This window comes from Gossypium arboreum, chromosome 9 (assembly GCF_025698485.1).
Source record: "Gossypium arboreum isolate Shixiya-1 chromosome 9, ASM2569848v2, whole genome shotgun sequence".
Classification (NCBI taxonomy): Eukaryota; Viridiplantae; Streptophyta; class Magnoliopsida; order Malvales; family Malvaceae; genus Gossypium; species Gossypium arboreum.
In genome coordinates, this window is record NC_069078.1 from 80,862,355 (window position 1) to 80,885,513 (window position 23,159).

Genomic DNA, 23,159 nt, shown 5'->3' on the forward strand with positions numbered 1-23,159 from the left:
ATAGAAGGCATAAACATTTGAGTCACCGAGTGTTAAGTGTTTCACCTATTTATAGAAAGACCAAAGTACAACTCAGTTCCTAGACAAGCATAAATTGCGCATAAATCCAGTTCACATGTGTCAACTGTCAAAGACAAGGAAACTCAATTACATGCCCAACCCAAATGCGTTAAGTGTAACATTTAACAAATAGGAAAGAAAAAAATAATAACAGAAACTACATACAAAAGGAGATGAAAAGCAAGCAAGCATAAAGAGAAGCAGTTGCGGCACTCAACATGCTCCTCCTTCAGGCAACCAATTTAACTAGCGAGAAAAAAGCCTCTCTCTCTAACCTTCCACAGCCGTAAGCATCCGAGCATATCAAACACCCTCTAAAAGGGATGATATAAAAGAGAAATATGATTACTTGAGAGGCTGCATTGTCTTCCAGGGGAACATTCTTACGAGGAAAGCTGGAACCTGCCGCTAGGTTTTTTTCTTCTCCATCCCTGAAATGTTCAGAAACAAGAACAAAATCAGACCTTCAAATATAGGAACCAGACACAGGCAATTCACTCAAAGAATGAAACAGAAAGATAAAAGCAAAGATGGCTGATGACTTACAAAGGCAACATAATACACGAAGGTCAATGCTGCTAAAACAATGAATGCGATTTGAAATACATTATACCTGTAATGCCAATATGCCCAACAATGTCAGTAGACATATACATATATGCCTGATCTGAATCAAACTTGGAATTCACATGGTATAAACTCACTTGTACAAATATTTAATTCCACGAAGAGACTGCAATGTGTGGCCGAATATTTCCTGTGCAGCAGTTGCTTGAGCATAGTACCCAAATGCGGTGGCACAGAACTGTATGACACTAAAATTGCAAACAAAAATATTATTTCATCAATTACTGTTCAACACATAATTCCCTAATACAATTTTCAACAACCAAGCACAAACCTAGAAATTCAACATGTTCTAATAAGAGATAACTCGAGATAACATAGAAACAAAGATTGAGTGCATTAGCCAAGTCACCAACCTTATTGAGCACAAAAGAATAAGTCCCACATTGAACAGAAAAGAGTTCATTAGCGTAGCTCCCCACCTACAAAATGTCCATTAAACATGTCAGCCAGCAGGTCGTTTTCTAGACAATTAACCAAAATGCCATCAACATAGGATACATTACTTCATAGGATGAATTGTAATGAAAACCAATCGCAGGCCAAGCATCATTGCTCCAGCAATCACAGCAAGCAGAAGGTAGAAGCAAAAGAATGCAAATGCAACGGTACCCAGAAGACCTGAAAAAAACGAAAACATAGATCTCCCATAAATTCTGAAAGCAGCAAACAGAGAAAAGAAAGGTTAAAAATGGTTTTGGAAGTACCCCATATATCATCCAGCTTGATGAAAATCTCATTCAGGAAGGGAGAAAGTGGTGGATCAATCAGAAGGTATATGACAATATGAATGATCCAAGCCACTGAAACAATCAACCTAACAAATTGCCGAACGAAGGCATGTTAGATAGTTCCTTTTAGTACACTGGTTGCAACCTCTCATTGTTTAGAGAAATAAGAGTTATATCCTTTTTTCTAAAGATAGCAGCAATATATTTCAGTGCATATATCGACACAAAATGCATGATGTAAGCACTCACCCTAAGATTCCCAACACAAGTTTTGCCAAGTATCCAAGAACAGTCAAGGCCCAGGAAGTTTCAGCCTGAAATGTCATGGCAAGGGAGTTGATACAGAAATAAGAAGGAATGAGACTGTAACCAAGTGTCATGTCAACACACTACACAAAATTCCACGTTATTTCAGATACCTTTTCTCCTTGAGGATACATCTCTTCCAAAAGTTTTACATCTTCTTCTAGCTGAAGCAACTCCTGCAGTGTTAATCAAGAATGTAAATAACCACAGCTAATGAACAATAGGAAATATGCAAAAACATCAAATGATAACTACTTCATCACTCATACCCCTAAAACTCACTATATTAACTCCAACTCTTACCAAGCAACTGCTAAAAAAACTGCCACAAACTAATACAGCAATTGAAATATAACTAAGCTTTAGAATAATGATTACAACACAAGCCAAATTATTGAATAATCTGCTATTTCAACCCAAAAGGAGAAGTGAATAAGCAAATAACATTTGAACTAGAGGGGCCTACAACTCATGACCAGAGCTAGTTTGGACAAAGTAATTATTGTCATAGAGAATGGAACAAACTAGAATTCAGAGACAAAAGTAAGTTTAGGATTTCACAACATACCTTTTCCACAGCCTTAACATTTTTACGCCATTTTCTACCCTTAGAACCACTTCTTTCTTCCTGATGAAGGGCATCAGCAGCTTTCTTCACTTCTTTTGCCCTTTTACCAAGTTCAGTTGCTTCCTACAACATCAATTAAAACTATGACCATTGGCAATTACAACAAAATATGCAAATATCAATACTATTTTCCAACTCTAGTGCATTGCTTGATATCACAGCATCATACGCAATTAAAAGGAAAAGAAAACCTTAATATATTGTGAGCGAGTGATAACAGCCTTTGGACGGCGTATAAATGAAGCAATAAGCCCAAGAGGCAAACAAGCGATACCTACACCACCAAAAATCTGACAAGGAATTTCGAGATGTAAGCAATATATTCTACCAAGAGAAAAGGTCAACATTAACTAGAATTCTAACCAAATCCAAATTAAAAAATATATGAACATTGAAATTATCAAGAAATTCAATACCGAGAAAAGAACTGATCCAACAATTGTGGCAAGAGCAACAACATATTCTGGAAAGGTAGTACGCATAGTCCATGTCTTCTCTGATGAAGCACTTGCAGTATATGCAGAACACTGTATCCAAAGAGAAAATAAGGAAACAAAAGATGGAATGGTGAGCTTAAAGAAACTGATTAAGGGAAAAACCACAATATTCTACAATAATAAAGAAAGGATAACACCACATCTTAAATGGGAAAAACAATTACTAACCGCGCGTGCACCACTGCCACCAATACAAGGCTGACCACTAGAGAAGTCCCAATTACTTGGGAAATTAGTAGTGACAGAAGACAAGTGCCTAACAGTAAAATCCACCTTTCCAGCTAACCCTGATATACCATAAAAAAAGGTTAAAATCAATGGACGCCTGCTACAAATAAACCTATAAGTAACACACTCCAATCAACAAATGCAAAAAAACAATTTGCTTTGTTCTACCAAGCCTGTCTATGTAGAACTTTTTTTGGCTAAAGATATTCTGATTGTAAAAGCAACTTCAATTACAATTTGTACTAAGAGACATTAACTGAATATTCCAGTGATCAATCTTGCTCCTATTCCTAACCTAACATTCAGCTCAAATGCTCAATATTCACACGGCATGTAAAAAACTCAATGACAAAAAAGAAAACGCTAATGAAATTAAATTTGATATAAAAAGGGCAAAACGAAAACCAACCATAGAGAATTCCAAGCAAGAGAGCACAAACAATTGCCGTTGTCACAACCCATAGCAACGCGCTCTTTATCCGTTTCCCAACACTCCTGCAACCAAAACCAAACGGATAAAAGGGAAATTGGAGAAATGCATCAATAGCTCCAAAAAATCATAGTCCTACAAATACATACTTGTCCTGGTCTCCTTCGTAGTAGAACATAGCGAAGGGGATAACAAAAAAAACGAGCACAGCATCGATGATATAAACGGCGAGCCAAAGCTCTTTCATAGGCAAGGTGAGATTACAGGCACCGTTGTATATCGCCTGCCTACACGCCTGCCGGTTGGCAACATCAGCCGGTAACATGAGTATGGAAATGGCAGCGATGGAGAGCCCGAAAACGACGACGAATTTGGGGAAATACGCTTGGTTAGCGTCGTCCGGATGCTGGTAATTGACAAGGAGGTAGACATTGAACAAGAACACTAGGACACACACAACTATGGCGACGATTACCAGAGCCAGGTTGAAATCGCCCATCCTTGCTAAGCTACCGATTCGAATCAAATCGAATCGCTATCACGAAGTTAAAACGAGATTAGAGGAACCAACGTTTTGTTTTAACCCTTCGAAGTTCAAATTTCAAATTTGAGATTTTTTGTAGATCGGATCTAAGCTTTCCTCTAAGTGGTTTTTTTGGAAAGGGAAAGGTTGGGGTTGAGTCCGGTGGCGGTGAAGTAGGTTTGTTGAATATTGGGGTATTTTTGACGTGTTGGAAGCTGAATGACGTTTCTACCCTGAAATAAAGTTTTAATGGTGGGATAGAGTACTCGTGGAGAAGACTTGGAATGGGGTTTAATGTAAACTCGTTTTGTAGCCCGGTTACTGGTATCGAACCAGGCTGTCCAATGAAACAATAAGCATTGTTTTTGGTTTATAGAACTAAATGATAGAGAGACAATTTTAAATTTATTAAGCTCGCATTGTTGCTTTTTCTTCCTCGTTTATTTAATATTTATCATCCAACTTCTTTAACTCCAATTTCCAAATATAGGGGAAATCCTTTTGTTGTGTCTTCTTTTCCCTTCAAAAAAAAACAACAACAATTGTTGCTATTAACATAAGATAATAACTGAATTTAGAATACTTTTTTTTTGTCTGTTAAGTAATTTTATTAAAACAAGAAAATATTATTGGGAGAGTTTTGTATTTCATTTTGAGGTTTAATTAATTTAATTTCTGATCTGATCAAGATTCATTCTTATTATTAAATGTAGTTGTTTTTATTTTGCTTTTGTTTAACATAATATTGATTAGTAAATGAACCTAAATATATTTTTTATTAATAATACTAAACGGTATTACGTGGTTGATATAGATGTGACTAACTGAACTGACAGTATGTCAGACTAAACCCAAGAAAAATAGGTCATGAATTTGCTGATTCGGTTATAACGTTTATAGTGCGACATCTTAAATCCTAAATAGATGACAAACTCTATATAATTAGATATACGACTTGTACAGTATGTAGACCCTAACCCATAAATAAGAGGATAATGCGTTTCAGTGTACTCGAACTCACATTCTCGTACATTAACAATAATATCCATACCAATCGACTTAAAACTCAACTGACAGCTGATTCAATACTTAAAAGCGAGTATATGTAAGAACCTTTGTTCTTTGTATCCATCCATATTTCTCGTGCAGGAAATTGTATTTGGTGTTGGTAATCTCATGTTTATATTTTTCAAGGGTCTTCTTGTAAAATTATTAAAACATTTTTTATATATTTATATGATATTGTTTTTATCTTTTCATATAATCAATAAAATTTTGATCCAAAACCATTATACATAATAAACAATTACTTTTATCATTATAATCAAAATACTAATTATGTTTTTTCCCATAAATCTAGTACTATTTTGAACAGTTTTACTCTCTAAAATTTACTTAGCAAAAACAAAATCTATCGAAATGAAATTGGATGAGGATTTATTTTCTTAATTTTATTTCCTACTTATTATTTTAATATTTATTTTATTATAAAATATAAAAGTATTGATATAAAATTTGCCAGCTCCAGTCAAATGTTCCAACATCCCATTGGTAAATTTTTTCTTTTACACCCTTATTCTTATTTTTCTCTATTTTTGTTCTCTGTCTCTTTCTTCATTTTGCTTTCTACTTCAATAATTTTGTATTTTCAATTGTAAGATAATTTTATTAATTTAAAACAATAAACATTTTCCCCATTATTTTATAACAAACTAATATACGTTATTACGAAAAGAAATTTTAATTTACCATTCCTTTAATTAACAACATTTAGATTATTTATTTTAATATTTTAATTTTAATTATTTTGATTTTAAAATATTAAAATTTCTCATTTTATATAATAAATTATGGAAATATGCATTTTAATATTTTTAAATAAATTTATAAATTTAGAGATTTTAATAATTTCGTAAAAGTAAAATAATTTTAAAAACTTCTATTATATATTAATCTAATGTCTTTAATAGTCATTTTTTATTCTCACATCATTGCTATAACTACTTTTAAATCCAAACATACCCCTACCGTTATTTTTAATCTCACCGCTACAGTATTCAATCTCATCGCTACAATATCCAATCTGACCACTACAGTAATTAATTTTATTGTCACTGTTATTTTTAATCTCACCAGAGGTAAACACACCGCCCATCTAGACTAAGTCTTAGGCTCCATTTGGATTGGATTTTACCCATGGTAAGATGGAATACTGGGTGAATATTCCTTTTCACTGGACTGATTTCTTGTTTGGGAGATTTAAGGTGCAGTGTAATTAAGCACTCTCATCTAGAGGTGTGCATGGGTCGGGCTGGGCCAGGTTCGTGCCAGGCCAAGACAATATTTTAGGCCCGTTTTCTTGACCCAGGCCCGGCTCGGCCCGAAAAAAAATTGTTACCCTGAGTCCGGCCCATATTAAATTTTTTTTAGCTTATTTCATTAAATAAAAAATTTTAAAATATAATAAATCAAATACATTTAAAAACATAAAACAAATATTAAAACAAGAAACAAATAAAATATAATTCTTAAAACAATACATAAATTGAAAATATAATAAAAAGTGGTTATATTAAAATTAAAAATAAAATGTAAATATGATTAAAAATAAAAATATATATTTAGTATATAAATCGGGCAAGGCCGGGCCCGGGCTAAAAAAAATTTTACTCGAGGCTCGGCCTGTTTTCTAAACAAGCCTCGCTTTTTTACCCAAACCCATGTTTCAAGACTATATTTTTACTCGAATCATCTCATTTTTCGAGTGAGTCTTCAGCCGGGTAGGGTATTCCGGCCATGCACACCTCTACTCTCATCACACTGTTGCTCTCAATTTTATTGGAGCCAAAGCTGCCAGTGGAAAAAAAATTGAGGTTAGTTTCTTTATTACTTTTGTTCTTTTTTTTTTAGTTTTATAGAAGGTAAAAGTATTATTAGATATTAATATATAATTTTATGTAACAATCTAATAAATATATAATTTTATTATCATAAATATAAAAGTTTAATTATTATTTAATATAAAATAATTTAAATATATTTTATTATTTATTATGAACAAAATTTAAAAATATTTAAATTTTATTGTATATGATTTGAATATTTTAATTATCAATTTATAAAAATATAAATTTAACTTATGTTATATTATTGAATATAAATATAAATTTAATTATGTATAGGATTATAAATACATTGTAAATTAATGTATATAATGGTCAATTTTTATTTTAATTTCACCTCACTGTAACATTTGAATCTAAACACATATCTCATTACTAATTTTAGGGCCAGTTTGAAAATGCTTTTGAAAAGTGCTTTTGAAAAGTGCTGTGAAAAAGTGCTGTGGAAAAGTGCTTTTGAAAAATTTAAATATTTGGTATTCTTTGTCAAAAAGTACTTTTAAGAAGTAAAATGTCTATTTTAGACATGATATTATAAAGTAATAAATATATATTTAAATAATGTTCAAATTAGTTAATATTATGATATTTTAACAAAAATATAAAAAATACTTTATTATAACTTATTGTTAATATTTTAATATATAATATTAATTTTAAATATTTCAAAGTAATTAATATTAATTAATTATTAAATTTAATTAGAATATATAAACTATATTGAAATATTTAAATATAATAATTAAATATTCTAACGTATAGAAAAAATATTTCTAAGAGTAAAGAGGGAAAAATATTCTAACGTATAGAAAAGTTAGCAGGTTAAAATAGTAAATACAAGCAAAAAAAGCACTTTTGGTTGAGAAAAAGCAAAAATTTCTGCTTCTCCATATGTGCAAAAGCATTTTTTTAAAGTTAAAATTCTTTTTACACTGGTGTTTGTTCAATAATGCTTTTAGCTAAGAAGTGTTTTTTTGGACAAAAGCTCATTAAAAACGGGAAGAAGAACGCAGCCTTAATCTCATCCCTACTCTATTACAATAACAAATTTTACTGTCACAATTATTTTTAATCTCACCAAAACTTATCTCACAACCCATAAGAAAAAACGTTACTTTATTTCCTGCTTGGGGGGAGAAAGTTGATGAAATCTCAATTTGGGGTTCTGTGTGTGGCATTTCATTGAGAATAAAGACAAATATCAAGTGTTAATGTGACGATCGAAGTAGACGCTTTGCTTTCCTTTTCCAACTGTGCTATACATTGGAAACGAGCGGCAGAATTTACAGCCACCCTCCCAGCCTCTTGATATGCTCTCTTTTATGTCATCTCTATGCATATTTGGGCCACTGCTTCTGCTCATCGCCATGACAAGGAAATAAAGTCATCATTGTAACTCTTTTCTTTATTTCTAGACCCTAAACCTATTCTCTAATAAACGATAATAAGAAAAGAGATACTTTAAAGGTTATCGAATTGAAGAAGACATTCGCAATTGAGATAAAAAAAATATTACAAACGAAATTAATAACTTCGCATGTGTTTTTATGTTATTAAAATAATTTATTATCTTCTTATTTATAAATTGAGGAATGATTAAATTCGAGTGCACTGAAATCAATTATCCTCTTATTTATAAATTGAGGAGAATTATATCAAAATATATAATCATCATATTTTTATTATTGAAATCAATTTATATTTTTCAATGCAACTTGACATGAATAATTATTGGATTGATTTTTTTTATTTCAAATATTAATTTTAAAAATTAATACTATAACGAGATATTTAAATAGATGGGTAATAGGAGAGCTTAAAATAATCAGAGGTGGGAAAACTAAAATACTGCTAATGGTATTAATACAAATGATTTCAGGATACTGACATGCAACCTTCATCTCCACCATCAGATAGAAGAGAGATTGATTCAATCTTGGCGAGTGCACGTGAAATACGCTACATTGCAACTCGCGCCAACTTCTGTGCTGCACCTCTGCTTCACGCCAATCCCGTTCAATATATCTTCATCATCTTTCCACTCTTCTTTATCATTTTTCCGAAAGGGAAACAAATCTCTTCTCTCTTGCTTTTCGTCTTGCGTTCTTTTGATATGGCAGGAACCGGGGTGGTTGCAGTTTATGGAAACGGGGCTATAACCGAGACTCACAAATCCCCTTTCTCGGTGAAAGTGGGGCTAGCCCAAATGCTCCGAGGCGGAGTTATAATGGACGTGGTCACTCCCGATCAAGCTTGCATCGCTGAAGAAGCCGGAGCCTGCGCCGTCATGGCTCTCGAACGAGTCCCCGCCGATATCCGAGCCCAAGGCGGCGTGGCTCGAATGAGTGACCCACAACTCATCAAAGAGATTAAGCAATCCGTTACTATACCTGTCATGGCGAAGGCCCGTATTGGACATTTCGTTGAGGCCCAGATCCTCGAAGCCATTGGCATCGATTATGTTGATGAGAGCGAAGTTCTTACCCTGGCCGACGAAGAAAATCACATTAACAAACATAATTTTCGGATTCCTTTTGTTTGTGGGTGTCGGAATTTGGGGGAAGCGCTTCGGAGAATCCGAGAAGGAGCTGCTATGATTCGAACCAAAGGTGAAGCTGGAACCGGGAACATTATCGAAGCTGTTAGGCACGTCAGGTCCGTGATGGGTGATATCAGGATCCTTAGGAATATGGATGATGATGAGGTTTTTAGCTTCGCTAAGAAAATTCGGTCACCTTACGACTTGGTTGTGCAGACGAAGCAGCTGGGGAGGCTGCCTGTGGTGCACTTTGCCGCTGGAGGAGTGGCGACGCCGGCGGATGCTGCTCTCATGATGCAGTTGGGTTGTGATGGCGTGTTTGTGGGGTCTGGCGTTTTTAAGAGTGGTGACCCGGCTAGACGTGCCCGGGCTATTGTTCAGGCTGTCACCCATTATAGTGACCCGGCCGTGCTTGCTGAAGTTAGCTGTGGGCTTGGTGAGACTATGGTTGGTCTTAATTTGAATGATAAGAAGGTTGAGAGGTTCGCTGCTCGATCTGAGTAGTGTATATCAAATTTCTGTGGCTACGCGAAGGTGATAAATCCCACTTGTATTCTATTTTTTCAACATTTAAGCCGAAACTTTAATGATATTTCAAGGTATTTGATGTTTTAGTTGAATAGTGTAGCAATGAATATTGATGTTTTAATGATATCCATCGCATTTGATGTTTTAGGGAATTGTTTAAGCATTCATGGCATTGGATTTTACTAATGTGATGTGATGATAGATTTGGAGTGCATCATTGTAACTTATAGTAAGATATGAGTTGTTTCACATAAGTTGTAGTTCATGCTATTGGTTGATAATGTAAAACCATTTGATGTAACTGGATTCTGACATAAATGATAGATACTACTGTAACATGCTCTGTATGTGATACTTTTATAATTTAAACTTCTTGTTGCGAAGCCATTTGTTCATTCCTTCACGTCATCTTGTTCCTCCCACAAGAGTATTGTTATGGTATTCTCGATTATTGACCTGCTACTCGCTTACCCGATTGGAACCGACCCGATCCTCTTTACTTCAATAGTGATAGCCTGCATAGCTCTCTTATATGAGTTTGCACGTGGTGGGTTCGCATCATCAAGTAAGCGAACACATTTAGGGAACACGTGTAAACCTTAGAATAGAGTACGTATTGGTATGCATGGGAGCCTATCTAAGGTCACATCCAAGATCTGTATCATATAAATAGATAAATTAGCCCCATTGAGTGATAAGACTCACAAAAAACACTCAACAAGTATTGGATTATTTGTTGTTAGCCTTTTACTTTCTTTCCAATGCTTTTTACATTTCTTGTAAACATCACTAGTGATGACTTCTTATCATTTCTTTCAATGTACAAGTAATGTTTCGAAACATTAAATTCTCCGTGGAGAGATTGTATTTGCAGGAATTCTTTGTCGTGCATCCAACATCGTCTTCATTATGTGCTTGTTTTCCAGGTTATCCAAGTCAAGTGTCGTCTTCCATAAGTGGGGGTCTACTATGTCTAAATGTTCACCAAGTGAAGGATGTTTTTGTTAACTATGCTGTTTCGTTCTCTAAAATTTGATCTTTGAGCTTGCTAGAAATTAAACAGCTCGTCTCTGCATTCTGCATCAATACGAATTGTAACCTTGAGCTGAATTATGCAATTTTTATGTATGATATTCTATTTGCTGACTAAACGTTGCTTTATTTGGTCATCTAGCCCGAACAAACATCCGACGATTGACATCTTGAATTGTTCTCTTTGTTACTATTAACCTCTGGGAAAAACCTGATAAAGAAAATAGTGAACAGTTCTTTTATGTTGTCCAGCATATAAGACTAGCAGCGCACAGCACTGGTCATACACTTGTTTCCAACTGTGCCTAGTGAAGTCGCTTTCGTTTTCATAAATTGAAAGTAAATTTACATATTTTACCTCCATGACGGGACAATTGTGTTCCGACAGAAACGAGACTAATACAAAACCCAAATTAGGTGGTGATGCACTGCAGATTTTTGCAGTCATTGCCTTTGCTTTTTCAGCGAACAAAGGAGTGGTTTCCTGCTCTATTAAGATCGTTGCCAATAAACGGCATATATGGATTCAATGAAAAGAGCTCAAAACTCTGAAGCTGACATATCAAATAAAAAGGGAACAGAGGAGTGGTTTCTCTGAACTTATATTTTTGTTAAATTATCCAAAAATAGATGGAAAAGTTAACAGTTGTTAATTTTACTGATGTGTCATATATGTGGATAGTTGTTAATTTTGTTGACGTGTCATACATGTGGATTGTCACATGGATGACATGTTAATATATAATTAAAAATTAAAGATTTTAAAAATATGATAATATTTATTTTAATTTTTATATTTTAATATTTTAATTTATTTTTAATTTTAAAAATATTTTTTGAATTTTAAAATTAAAATAAAATAATTAAATGTTAAACATATTAGCCACGTATATATTATATTAGCAAAATTAAAAATGTTAATTTTTCATTCACTTTAGATATTTAACAAAAAAACACAAATATAAAAACTAAAAAATGAAACAAAATAAATTAACGCGAAAATTTTTTTAAAAAAATTGGAAGCTAAAATAAACCATTATGGCAATAAAAACCGAATCATGTACAGTCCCAGCTAGATTGCTGGTTAGCAAGACTGGGACCGAGTCAGCGTTAGCAAAATCTCGCCCAGAAATGACTCTAGACTAGCTAATCAATTACTCTTTGCCGACAGCTTGCAAGAGGAGGAGCAATTGGAGGAAGTAATAAGACACACCCCCAATTGTAGCGTACTGCAACTTTTCAGGCCCTTCAATCTCTGGGAAATCACTATCTGCAGCTCGATTAAATCCTCCAGCCAGCCACCCCAAGTTCTTATATCCTCCCTCATATAGCTTGGAAGTTGCCATCATGGACCTAAGGATAGCAATATCATCACTAAAAAATGAAACAAAGAAAAAAGGGGAAAAAAGTTGGCTAAGAAGTTTTTACCTAAGGCCTTCGCCACAAGCTACAAGCAGCTTAGCGTCCTTGTCAGGAAGAGTAGCCTCTACCTCTTGGACGAAATTAGGATTGATCATAGTAAAGTTTTGACCAGTCCACAAGCCAATGTAGCCAAAATGCACCCATTTCTTCAAAAGAGTAATGGGGCTATTGTCCATGTCCTTAACGAAGAGTGGCACATGAAGTGACCCTTTAACATATGCCTTTTCTCGTTCCCACTGCGGTCTAATGTCGAGTAACTTGAAACCCTCGGAATTCAGGGCCGTGGCTGCGTCCTTAGGCAGTATAGGCTTCACCTCACCCGACTGTATTAGCTGCTGCCCACTGCTTGATGCTGCAGTATTGACACCAAAGTTTTTGGTTTTAGAGGAAGTGAAGAATAGCGGCTTAGGTTGCTTCTCTTGCTTCAGCAACGATGACTGGAAGTGGTTCAGTTGAATTGCCATTTTTTTTCCTTATCCTGAAAGCAATCGTCTTTGGTTGTGTTCACTTGTTATCTTTGTTTGCCTGTTGGAGGAGCCCACCACGTTATCTTTCAAGCCTTTGTTGCTTGGACGGTTGAATTCCGATTTTGTCCCACTATTACAATAAATTTGAGATTTAATTTGATTTTTTTAAAAACTTATTTTTATAATGTTATTAGTTGGTCGAAATTAATAATACCAAATTACCAATAATTATTATCATTAAAGTGAAGAGGTAAAATTTTCGTTTATTGTAATTTGATCATACAATTAGTAGTATGTAAAAATCTAATCAATTATATTTAATCAACAATAAATTTACATGTCAAATGAATGATTAAAAGCCTTTTTATAATAAAAAATCAAACATCATTATTTTAAAATTTTAATAAGCCCTAATAATATTAAAAGGTACAAATATCAAGTATATGAACAAAATCCGAATGAAAGGTGGGAAGGAACATGAGCCAAACAAGGTTGACATTGCAGAGCATGGTGGTTGATTCTGTTTTTTTGCTTTATGTGTCCAAGGATCATGTTTAATGAATGGGAATGATGTAGTTGAAAGCCAGTCCCAGATGGCAGACTATGCAAGATTATCAATGTGAGTACTGAAAGGACCTATTACCAAGCATGGATAGTGGGATCAAATCTGATGCCTGCATACATAAAGGTCGATAAATTAAAATTTGCTATTGTTCGAGCTTGGGAGTTTCAATCACACACTTTTGCCTGACTTTTAGTGTGATTAATGCACAGTTTGGGATGAACACAGGCTAATATTCCCTGCAGATAAAGAATAATTTTCTTTTTCCTTGCTTTACACTGTGTAGCTTGGGAATGAGAGTTACGATTTGGGGATGAGGTCTGAAAGCATTTCCATGGCTGACAAACACTAGTGTAGCAGCATTCATTTGTTTAGTACTGTAATGATGAAATTTAACTGGATGCTTCTGCAAATAAAGCAAAAACAGAATTATCTTTTCTTGATGATGTAGTTGAAGCCCAAAACAAAGTCCAGTTTTAATTTTAAGAGCACTTTAGTTGTGGTAGGTCATAGAGTGGCCAATCCAGTGTTGAACCGAGTGGAAAGGGAGGGGGGTCTTCAATCTTCATGTTATTGTAAACTAGTAAAGCAAGTAATCTGCTTTCTTACTGAAACATGGAGATTATCGGCAAAAGAGTTAGAACAAGGAACCTAATCTCTTAATTTGAATTTGAATTAATTAAGCAATTTGGATTATGGGAAATCTCTGCGAATTGCGACAGCTAAATGACATTTTAAGGCACCCATTAATCCTATCAATCCATTCTTAGTGCTTATCGCTAACTTAATATATATATTTTGGTTCCCAATTGTTTTTGTCTCACTCCCTCCTCTCTATAATCAACCTGGGACACACAAGCAGATTGCTCGTGCTACAATCGAGCCAATCTCTCCACAATGCGTCGTCCAAGTCGCGCTGATGGCTTAGCCAAAGAACGCCTCAGATGGACTCAAGAGCTTCACGATCGATTCGAACAAGCTGTTAATCAGCTAGGAGGTCCAGATAGTAAGTGTAGAGCTGGGAATTTATTTATTTATTTATTTTTCAGCTCTGTTTGGTTTTACGGTGGGTGATGATTTTGGGAATTGTGGTTGCCAGGGGCAACGCCAAAGGGAATTCTGAAGGCTATGGGCGTTGATGGCCTCACCATTTACCATGTCAAAAGTCACTTGCAGGTTAACTCATATTTCTCCAAGAGTTATACGAACATGTATTGTCATCGGTTTACGATATAAACATCTGAGTTATTGATTTCTTTTTTTCCCCAGAAATTCAGGATTTTAAAGTTTGTTCCCGAAACAAATACTAGTAAGTTGAAACAGCCTTAGTCTGTCACTAACATTGAAGTCGTCGATAGAATCCTTTGATAACTTCGATTCCATATCTCTCTAACTTGGGATTAATATTATCACGTTGTTTAACCGCAGAAGGCAAGTTTGAGAGGAGAAATATTTCAGAAATACTGCCTAATTTTGGTACAACATCGTGAGTTATCGTTTCTTTGTTGGGGAATTCTTTCAGTACATATGTATGTATGTATATATTCACTTGCTTGTTGTGTCTTTGCTATGACTGGAAAAACATATAAAGAGGCGCGCAGCTTAATGAAGCTCTGCAATTATATATGGAAGCACAAAGAAAACAAGGGGATGATAAACTCCAGGTATTTGCATATATCCATGCATATGAGACCAAAGCATGATAAGATTTTAGATTTTGTCTTTGGTTTACTTTTACTTAAGAATAAAGGTATAATAAGCCCAGCGATGGGGTTTAACACTTTCCTTAATTATATCTCAAGGTTAGAAGGAATTTGAAGATTAAGTTTGAAGCACAGGCGAGATACTTTGAGAGAATTGCAGGGGAGCATAGAAACCGAGTCACCCCAACAAAAGCTACTAAATCATTGTCTCCCATATCATTGCCTTCGTTATGTGAGGAGTCTGAGTCCAATTCAAAAGATTTTGAAACCGATCCCGAGGCCGACAAAAACGAAATAGAGTCTGGAGAAAGAATTCAAGCTCTAAAAAGGGCTGGAATAGTGGAAGATAACTCAGCGTCATCTTCATCATCATCATCATCATCATCAATGTATGCATTACCGTCGTCATTCAGCGCAGATGGCTATGAATATGATGATCAAAACATGCTTCTTAACGGGGGAGAAAGACTTTCCTACACTGCAAATGATAACAGCTTTCCCTGGAATATCCCAGTTTGCTCATCACCCTTGGTGCCTAGCTTTATGTGAATATTGCCACAGGAGACTTTGTAAAATATCATAATATATGATCATATTATGTAGACATACCTGCATGATTGCTTTCAAGGTTTGCTAAATTAAAGAAGCGGAGCATTGGAACTGAACTTTTATAATTTTTCTAAACCATGAAAGCAATCCATATATCTAAATAAAACTTTGTAGCATTATAGAAATGCTGCTTCATTAGGTAATAAAAGAGGGTGATCTGATACATATATATGTCATTTTGTGTCGACTTGTAGAGCATGGATTGCTCATATTGTATTTAGAAAAAGGATTTATCATCTTTTTAGCCATCTCTCTGGATTTTAATTTTGTTTTGTTCTTACTTGGATATAATTTCTTCATGGGTCTAGCTCAAGCAGGCGCAGACACAACAGACAACAAGATGAGTAGCTATATGTCAATGGCTACTATGGCATTATCCATTGAGTTTTAATTGAGAGTTGACCTGGGTAATTAAACGCCCAACATGGGTGAACAGGGCTGGTTTGGTCAAATGTTTGAAGCTAAGCAAGCAACGTGGAAAACATGGCAGCCTAACAAGCTTCTATGCCAAATTAAACTAAATTAAACCTAACCAAATCAAGCCAATTTAATTAATTAACTGGAACACTGTAGTTAGTAGCTAGGCATGGGTTGACATGAGAAGTGGGTGAAATTTTAGTCGAATTTTTAAGTAGGCGAGCTTTGTTAATATTGCAAGTCATACTGAAATATATTTCAAGAATTGGATCGATTGCATTAAATGCCTTGAATTAAAAATGCTGGATTTAAAGGCTCATCTTTCAACAGTTCATCTTATTTTAATCTTTATTATAATATTGTATTTAGTTTAACTATTGTTTAAAAGAGATATTGATTAATTTTAGCATGTTAGTAAATTTCGAAAATATTTATTTATTTGAGCACTTGTATAGGTTGATATATTTTAATATTGAGGGCACTTATTGATTAATTGAGGAATGCTATTTTTAAGATTATAAAAATTATTAAATCAATAAAAGATGATAAAATTATAAAAAATTATAAAAATATAATAAAATAATAAAATTATTAAAACTTTAGAAAAATATCATAAAAATAAAAAGTTATTAAAAGTATAGAAAAGTTGTAAAAATATTATAAAATATCAAACATATAGAAAATTATTAAAATTATAAATAAATAAATAAAGAGTTACAATCTTGCTATGATTTTCAAGTTCAAAGGTCACCTGTATTGTGACCTTTCTTTAATCATGTTCCATTACTATTATCACCACTCGAGTTTTAGGTACAAACCCACAACTTCCACTCATCATTTTGAACCAATACCAACACAGCTCCATCATTCATATACCACTGTGGCACTGCTGACTGCAACCCTCACCTCACCCAAAACTCATACTCACAAACAACACAAAGAAGCATACCTTGGTCTAACCTTCCTGCTTTTCAAACGAAAGAAAACTTATGAGAAAGTCAACAATCAAGATTCAAAGCCAACAAAAGTGAAAACAAAAATAAAATAAAAAGCGAAGCAAAGCTAAACTAAGACCGATTTTGGGTTTAATAGATCATTTTTAAAGTATATTTTTATATTTTTATTATTTTAATTTTTATTATTTTGCCACGTACGTTGACACGTTGCAAAGAAAAAAACTTTAAAATCTATATTTTTTATATTTTTATATTTTATTATATTTTTATATTTTTATATTTTTATACTTTTTAAAATCTTAATTTTTAATTTTAATAAATTTTAATATTTTTATTATATTTATTCATTTTATCATTTTCATCATATGTTACAACTATGATGTGATTTATTAATTGAAAAAAATGGGATCATTAACTTTAGCGATTAACTATTAAAGTTAACAGTCAAATAATTTTTAATGTATTTTGGCGGTTTGAGTACTCGATCAAGTGAAAACAAAATCAATGGCTTACTTGCATTTTAAAAAGTTTGAAGACTTTTTACACTATTAAGCTTAAATTTTAGCATTTTAATTATTCTATATAAGATAACTTTAATAAATATTTTATAAGGTAAATTTGAATTATATTGTCATCGTATAAAAATAAATGAATTATTACATTCAAAATTAAAATCTTTATAACTTATAAAATTCAAATAATTTTAAATATTTTAGAATCCACTTAACTCAATTCGAGACTAAGGGCCGTTCTTCATTGCTTTTGAAAAGTCTTTGTGGAGAAGTACTTTTGAGAAGTGCTTTGAAAAATTTAAGTGTTTGATATTCTTTGTCAAAAAGTACTTTTGAAAAGTAAAATGTCTATTTTAGACATGATATTATAAAGTAACAAATATGTATTTAAATAATATTTAAATTAGTTAATATTATGATATTTTAGTAAAAATATAAAAAATAATTTATTATAACTTATTGTTAATATTTTAATATATAATATTAATTTTAAATATTTCTAAGTAATTAATATTAATTATTTATTAAATTTAATTAGAATATATAAACTATATTTAAATATTTAAATATAATAATTAAATATTTGTAATTAGATATTGACACAATTGTATTATTTTAAAAATATTTTTATTTTTAATTAATGCTTTTAACACATTTGTAAAACTCATATTAAATAACCAAGGAAGAGAACACAAAATAATAGCATCAAACACATTTTAAGTCAAAAAGTAATATTAAAAAGATAAAATAACAGCTAAAAGTGCTTTTTGGCTGAAAAAGCTAAAATTTACTGCTTTTTCATCTCTAAAAAAGCTCATCCCAAAAATTTAAAAAGTTGTCCCAATGATATGTGTTCTTCATTGCTTTTAAGAGAAAAGCACTTTTTTTAGAAAAAGTCCATCCCAAAAACAATGGAGAACACACCTTAAATCTAAATCTAAATTCAAAAACGAAAAAAATATGAACCGAACTGATCCATCCGAACTCACCCATTTACAAGCTCTACTAAGGCCCAAAGTCTGCCAACCATCTTTAGAGGGATCAACGGTGTTGATCTTGAAAATCATACTAGTAGTGACTTTTTCATTTACATTAACATGACTAAAAAGTCCATGTTTCCTGAAATGGCATATTTTTGTCATACGTCCAAATTTTCGACGTACATAGCATATTCCATCATATCTTTTATTTGTTGGTGCTTCTCTAAAAGGAGGCCCTAGGTTTTTTTTTTTTTAATTAAATTTTGTTTTCCAAAGGATTTGGTTTTTGTTTATTTTCTTTTTCTATTTCATTTGTGTCCTATTATAAATTTCAAGCATGTTTTGATCAGAATATATAAGATTTACCTTTGAATTACCTATGGCATTGAAGTAAGATAAATGGCGTTAATCTCTATGCTCTTTTTCTACTTTAAGGAGCATGATAAAAATTTAAGATATTTTCAATTTCTTTCCGAGAGTGGGGTAATTTATCAATAATGTCATAAACACTTTGATTTATTTAACAATACCTATTTCATCATGTTCTAACTTCATCAGCTTCTTCTATCACATCTATCTTCCACCATTTGAAAATTAAAATAACGGCTATAAGCATACCTTTTGGATCTACCTTCTTTAATGTCTTACTTTTGCTGCAATGCCTTTCAAATTATTATTATTATTTTTTTTTTTTTGCTCAAGAGCAAACTTGAGTATAATAACTACAAAAATTGTCAAAAATTCAATTAAGTGAATAATTTTACAATGGTCACGACCTTCTCCAGTTCTTCACAATATTCTTTTTATATTCAGATTCTTTCCCAATCATAGCCTTTGTATCTTTTTTCTTGGAACTATTTCCCACCAAAATATATGAGACATTCTAAAGGGTCAAGTGAAAAAATCTTTTCCTTCCATCCCTTATAATTTACATCATGAAAGCAACAAAGACACTTTTAGACCCACTTAAGTACTTTTGGCAAGCTTTCAATAATCTTCTCTCTTTAAAGAAAAATGTTATTCCCAAGCTATAATAATTTTCTTTTGGTCATAAAAAAAATATTATAACTATCACAATTATCATAGTTAAAATAAGACAGAAGATTTTAAGGTGTACACAAGTCACTCTTTCGTGACGATACACACTCTCACAATTATAATATATAATCCGTGCAAATAAATTTTATTGCAGGATATCCTTCAAAATACAACAAATCCAATCACTCATTGTACACCTTACTAATTTACCAAAAGATAAAAACTCCATAAAAATAACATTTTCTTCACTTAAATAAGATTCTTTTTTCCGAATGAGTATGCTAGAATGAAGAATAGCTTTACTGTTTATACCAACTTTTTGGAATAAAAGAACATAATTCATTTATGGATTTGTTTATTAAATTTATAAAAGCAAAAACTCATAGGTTTAACTCCACAAATATTGTCCCAAAAGAAAATAAGAAAATTCATAAATATTTTTTATTAAAATATTTGAACATGTTGACTTGATGATTAGAGTGTTCATCGTTCCAATGTAGTCTGGGTTCGAATCGTGTAATCGTATTATTGTTAGGCCTTTACCCTCCGCTAAATTTGTTAGACTTCTTATTCATTAAAATTTATTATAAATAAAAGATTTTAATAAATTAGTTTTAAATATTTTTTTGTAAAATTTAAATAATTAAAGTCATTTTAAAAAAATTAATCCAAAAATATCTATTGTAGCATATTAATTGAGACAAAGAAAGTACATAATTGTTGTATCACAAGGTATAACACTAAGAACAAATTATTAGCTTGAAGAAATTAATTTCAGCTTTTCCCATACCATAAACTATTCAGTCTGGTCCAGGGTTAGTACTTTTAATTGATAAAATTTATTTTTATTATTCATATGAAGAATTTAGTTAGACGGATTATTGGATTAGTTTATTATTTTTATTAGGAAAATAATCTAATTATAATCCTAATTTGGCGTCTAATTGTTCTGAACATTCTTAGAAAACAAGTGTTAAACCGAGGAAGCAGCTAATTGGTTTGCATGTGCGAAGCAGTACCTGAGTCTGACTTTTTCACAGCGTAACCGTGATAACATTAATTTTATTTTTCTTACCAGGCAACTCCACCCAAATGCCAATGCCAAGCCCAACTTAACTTTTTCTACGTCTTTTTCATCATATCATATATTAAATATAATTGTTATTTGCTGACTTTCACCAAGCTTATTCCATACATGTTTTGACAAAAGCAGTACTTTATCGTTTTGCATTTTGGTATCTCCTTTGATTCAATCAACAACTTCCAGTAAAAAGGGTCAGTAGGTACAAGTTGAGATGATAAAAGAAATATTAAGTTCCTGAAAATACTAGCATATATTTTTCGCATTAATGTAGAACTTCAAAGGCGAAATCAAGGTATGATTTGCAAGTGAGGTGAGATCACTGTTTTTTATCACATAAATATTTTGAGATTGGATATTTTTATCTGTTGGATTTCATGGACTCGATTTGTGTTTTGCCAGAAGGGCCATTCATCCTAATGTAGAGCCTGTACTCATCATATGTCATTGGCTTGTACAGTGCTGGCCGGTCCTCATTCACCAGCTCCTTGGCCGGTTCTATCAGTAAATCGCTCTTGGGGTTGTAGAAGAAAGCTAGGGAGACTCGATCTTTTTCTGAGTTCACGATGACACGGTGTTCAACACTCTTGTAAATTGCATTGCTCAGCACCTAAAACATGCATGGGTCAATTTTTCCCTCCATGAAAATATATATGGCAATTGAAAAACATGAATACTATATCAAACAAAAGCTATAGAGACCTGGATTTGATCTCCGACGTTGACAATGAAAGCATTGGGAAATGGCTTCACCGTTATCCACTTGCCACCCTTACGAACTTGCAGTCCAGCTACGTCGGGATCAGGCAGGAGAATGGTGATGGCGCCAGGGTCTGAGTGTGAAGAAAGGCCTAGTGTAAGTTCAGGTTGAGGACATTTTGGATAGAAATTGACCCTTAAGCAGGCTCCCATTTCATCTCCACCAAAGGCATTTTGTAGGTAGTCTTCTTTTAGTTCAAGGTTGATAGACATTGCCTTCAACAGCCTTCCACATAGTTTTGTAACTTGGGCACCATATTTAGCAACCAGTTCCCTGAGTCCAGATTCAACAACTAATAATTAATAGAAAGCTAGTGAGACTCAAATTGCCAAAATACTCACGTACAGCCTACATCGGCGATTATATTATAATCATAATATTTGAGGCAGGCGCACCTGCATGATGCCGGCTGTGCAGGCCACTTGCTTTGATTCCTTAATGTAACCGGCAAGTAATTAAGAAAAAAGTAATCGCTCCAATCAAGGATCGCTCCTTTCTCGATCCCTAAGCGACTACCGTACCCTTCATAGGTACTTGGCGAGTTGGCGTACTGTTGCTTCACTTCAAGCGGCAACTCAAAGAAGTCACGCCACACTGCACGCGTGCGCTTCATGAGCTCATGGCTAACCCCATGGTTTACAACCTGGAAGAAACCCCAGTCCCTGCAGGCGCTGGAGATGCGTCTCGAGGTCTCCTGGTGGAGGGCTGGGTCTTTGTCGAACAGGTTCTGGAGATCAATAACGGGAACGTCAAGGTGGTCATGGATTTCAGATTTCAGGGCAGGCCTGTCACTTATAGGCTTAATATATCGATCCGGAATGGTACGTATGCCATTCTCAGACAGAGACTGAACTCGAACCACAGGCTCAGGCCAACTCATGAGACGATTCATTATTTTATATACCCAGAAAGAGAAAGAAAAGAGAACAAGAGGAAAAGAAAGAGAGGTGGAATGAGGTTGATAAGAGAGGACGGAGCGAAAGGGGGTTTATATAAGGATATAGGAAAGCAATTTTCGGCGCCCGTGATGACTTTAACCAAAAAGTAGGAATTAAGGAAATGGATATTTGCGAATGCCGACTCTAGAGGATTAAAAAATTGAGTCACCGATGGTGAGATGTGAGATTTCTAATATATAGGTTGAAGATTGTATCTGTATTTTTTGTACAGCGAAAGCTGGGTTCGGATTAGGTTTAAGACACTGTCCTCGAGTTGTACAGCAAAAGTAAAGACGAGTTTGCTTTTGGCTCTGCTTAGTGGAAAGCCAACAAAATCAGACATTTTTTTTTTTGTAGAACAGAAACGTAATAAAGTAGGGTCTTTTATTTTTATCCTTTTTATGCACGTGTGTTTTAAGAGAATTACTGACTGACAACAACAACATTCTAATTCCTGGGGCAACTTGAATTTTCAAATGTCTAGTGTAGTGTAGGTGGCAATCTTAGTGGGCGCAAGCCAAGTTTCCATTAATTTAACAAAAATAAAAACCTTTTTTTTTTCCTTTTAATTTGGAATTTAGATTTCTATTTTCGTTTTTGGACAGGTGAAATATTATATGCAAGAATAAGAAATTTTACGTTTCCTTACACGGAGAAACTTCATATACTTGGAAATAATTTT

The 23,159-nt window shown here is 33.3% G+C and overlaps 5 protein-coding genes across 5 annotated transcripts; 2 read left to right on the forward strand and 3 right to left on the reverse strand.

The window, feature by feature from the left end:
• Positions 1 to 16: 16 nt before the first annotated feature.
• Positions 17 to 4,471, reverse strand: LOC108457393 (LIMR family protein At5g01460). The gene is made up of 14 exons (XM_017756428.2): positions 3,657 to 4,471; positions 3,487 to 3,572; positions 3,018 to 3,136; positions 2,769 to 2,879; positions 2,544 to 2,642; positions 2,293 to 2,415; positions 1,838 to 1,900; positions 1,668 to 1,732; positions 1,395 to 1,504; positions 1,194 to 1,308; positions 1,044 to 1,109; positions 765 to 875; positions 607 to 673; positions 17 to 491 (listed from the first exon to the last, which is right to left on the reverse strand). The coding sequence occupies exons 1-14, from the start codon at positions 4,004 to 4,006 to the stop codon at positions 444 to 446; spliced, it is 1,533 nt and encodes a 510-aa protein (XP_017611917.1). The 5' UTR covers positions 4,007 to 4,471; the 3' UTR covers positions 17 to 443.
• A 4,298-nt stretch (positions 4,472 to 8,769) lies between these two features.
• Positions 8,770 to 11,151, forward strand: LOC108454459 (probable pyridoxal 5'-phosphate synthase subunit PDX1). The gene is made up of 2 exons (XM_017752928.2): positions 8,770 to 10,006; positions 10,927 to 11,151. Exon 1 carries the CDS (start codon positions 8,822 to 8,824, stop codon positions 9,974 to 9,976), a length of 1,155 nt encoding a protein of 384 aa, XP_017608417.2. The 5' UTR covers positions 8,770 to 8,821; the 3' UTR covers positions 9,977 to 10,006; positions 10,927 to 11,151.
• A 751-nt stretch (positions 11,152 to 11,902) lies between these two features.
• LOC108456038 (rhodanese-like domain-containing protein 10) lies at positions 11,903 to 12,996 on the reverse strand. Its single transcript, XM_017754631.2, has 2 exons — positions 12,461 to 12,996; positions 11,903 to 12,385 (listed from the first exon to the last, which is right to left on the reverse strand). The coding sequence occupies exons 1-2, from the start codon at positions 12,916 to 12,918 to the stop codon at positions 12,187 to 12,189; spliced, it is 657 nt and encodes a 218-aa protein (XP_017610120.1). The 5' UTR covers positions 12,919 to 12,996; the 3' UTR covers positions 11,903 to 12,186.
• Positions 12,997 to 14,540: 1,544 nt separating this feature from the next.
• On the forward strand, positions 14,541 to 15,905 carry LOC108455101 (myb family transcription factor PHL7-like). Its single transcript, XM_017753711.2, has 5 exons — positions 14,541 to 14,659; positions 14,753 to 14,792; positions 14,912 to 14,969; positions 15,075 to 15,147; positions 15,286 to 15,905. The coding sequence occupies exons 1-5, from the start codon at positions 14,612 to 14,614 to the stop codon at positions 15,733 to 15,735; spliced, it is 669 nt and encodes a 222-aa protein (XP_017609200.2). The 5' UTR covers positions 14,541 to 14,611; the 3' UTR covers positions 15,736 to 15,905.
• Positions 15,906 to 21,008: 5,103 nt separating this feature from the next.
• On the reverse strand, positions 21,009 to 22,493 carry LOC108456455 (jasmonate-induced oxygenase 4). Its single transcript, XM_017755030.2, has 3 exons — positions 21,935 to 22,493; positions 21,482 to 21,812; positions 21,009 to 21,389 (listed from the first exon to the last, which is right to left on the reverse strand). The coding sequence occupies exons 1-3, from the start codon at positions 22,429 to 22,431 to the stop codon at positions 21,141 to 21,143; spliced, it is 1,077 nt and encodes a 358-aa protein (XP_017610519.1). The 5' UTR covers positions 22,432 to 22,493; the 3' UTR covers positions 21,009 to 21,140.
• Positions 22,494 to 23,159: the final 666 nt, after the last annotated feature.

What these genes read in the sequence shown, in the direction of transcription:
- LOC108455101 (XM_017753711.2), top strand. Translation starts at nt 14,612, where the DNA reads ATGGGCGTTGATGGCCTCACCATTTACCATGTCAAAAGTCACTTGCAG. An exon ending in ATGTCAAAAGTCACTTGCAG is followed by an intron (nt 14,660 to 14,752) that starts GTTAACTCATAT and finishes TTTTTTCCCCAG; the next exon opens with AAATTCAGGATTTTAAAGTT. An exon ending in TGTTCCCGAAACAAATACTA is followed by an intron (nt 14,793 to 14,911) that starts GTAAGTTGAAAC and finishes GTTTAACCGCAG; the next exon opens with AAGGCAAGTTTGAGAGGAGA.
- LOC108457393 (XM_017756428.2), bottom strand. Translation starts at nt 4,006, where the DNA reads ATGGGCGATTTCAACCTGGCTCTGGTAATCGTCGCCATAGTTGTGTGT. An exon ending in TTGGATCAGTTCTTTTCTCG is followed by an intron (nt 2,643 to 2,768) that starts GTATTGAATTTC and finishes ATTCCTTGTCAG; the next exon opens with ATTTTTGGTGGTGTAGGTAT. An exon ending in TGTATCCTCAAGGAGAAAAG is followed by an intron (nt 1,733 to 1,837) that starts GTATCTGAAATA and finishes ATGACATTTCAG; the next exon opens with GCTGAAACTTCCTGGGCCTT.
- LOC108456455 (XM_017755030.2), bottom strand. Translation starts at nt 22,431, where the DNA reads ATGAATCGTCTCATGAGTTGGCCTGAGCCTGTGGTTCGAGTTCAGTCT. An exon ending in GCACAGCCGGCATCATGCAG is followed by an intron (nt 21,813 to 21,934) that starts GTGCGCCTGCCT and finishes ATCTGGACTCAG; the next exon opens with GGAACTGGTTGCTAAATATG. An exon ending in ACGTCGGAGATCAAATCCAG is followed by an intron (nt 21,390 to 21,481) that starts GTCTCTATAGCT and finishes TGCATGTTTTAG; the next exon opens with GTGCTGAGCAATGCAATTTA.
- LOC108454459 (XM_017752928.2), top strand. Translation starts at nt 8,822, where the DNA reads ATGCAACCTTCATCTCCACCATCAGATAGAAGAGAGATTGATTCAATC.
- LOC108456038 (XM_017754631.2), bottom strand. Translation starts at nt 12,918, where the DNA reads ATGGCAATTCAACTGAACCACTTCCAGTCATCGTTGCTGAAGCAAGAG. An exon ending in GCTTGTGGCGAAGGCCTTAG is followed by an intron (nt 12,386 to 12,460) that starts GTAAAAACTTCT and finishes TGCTATCCTTAG; the next exon opens with GTCCATGATGGCAACTTCCA.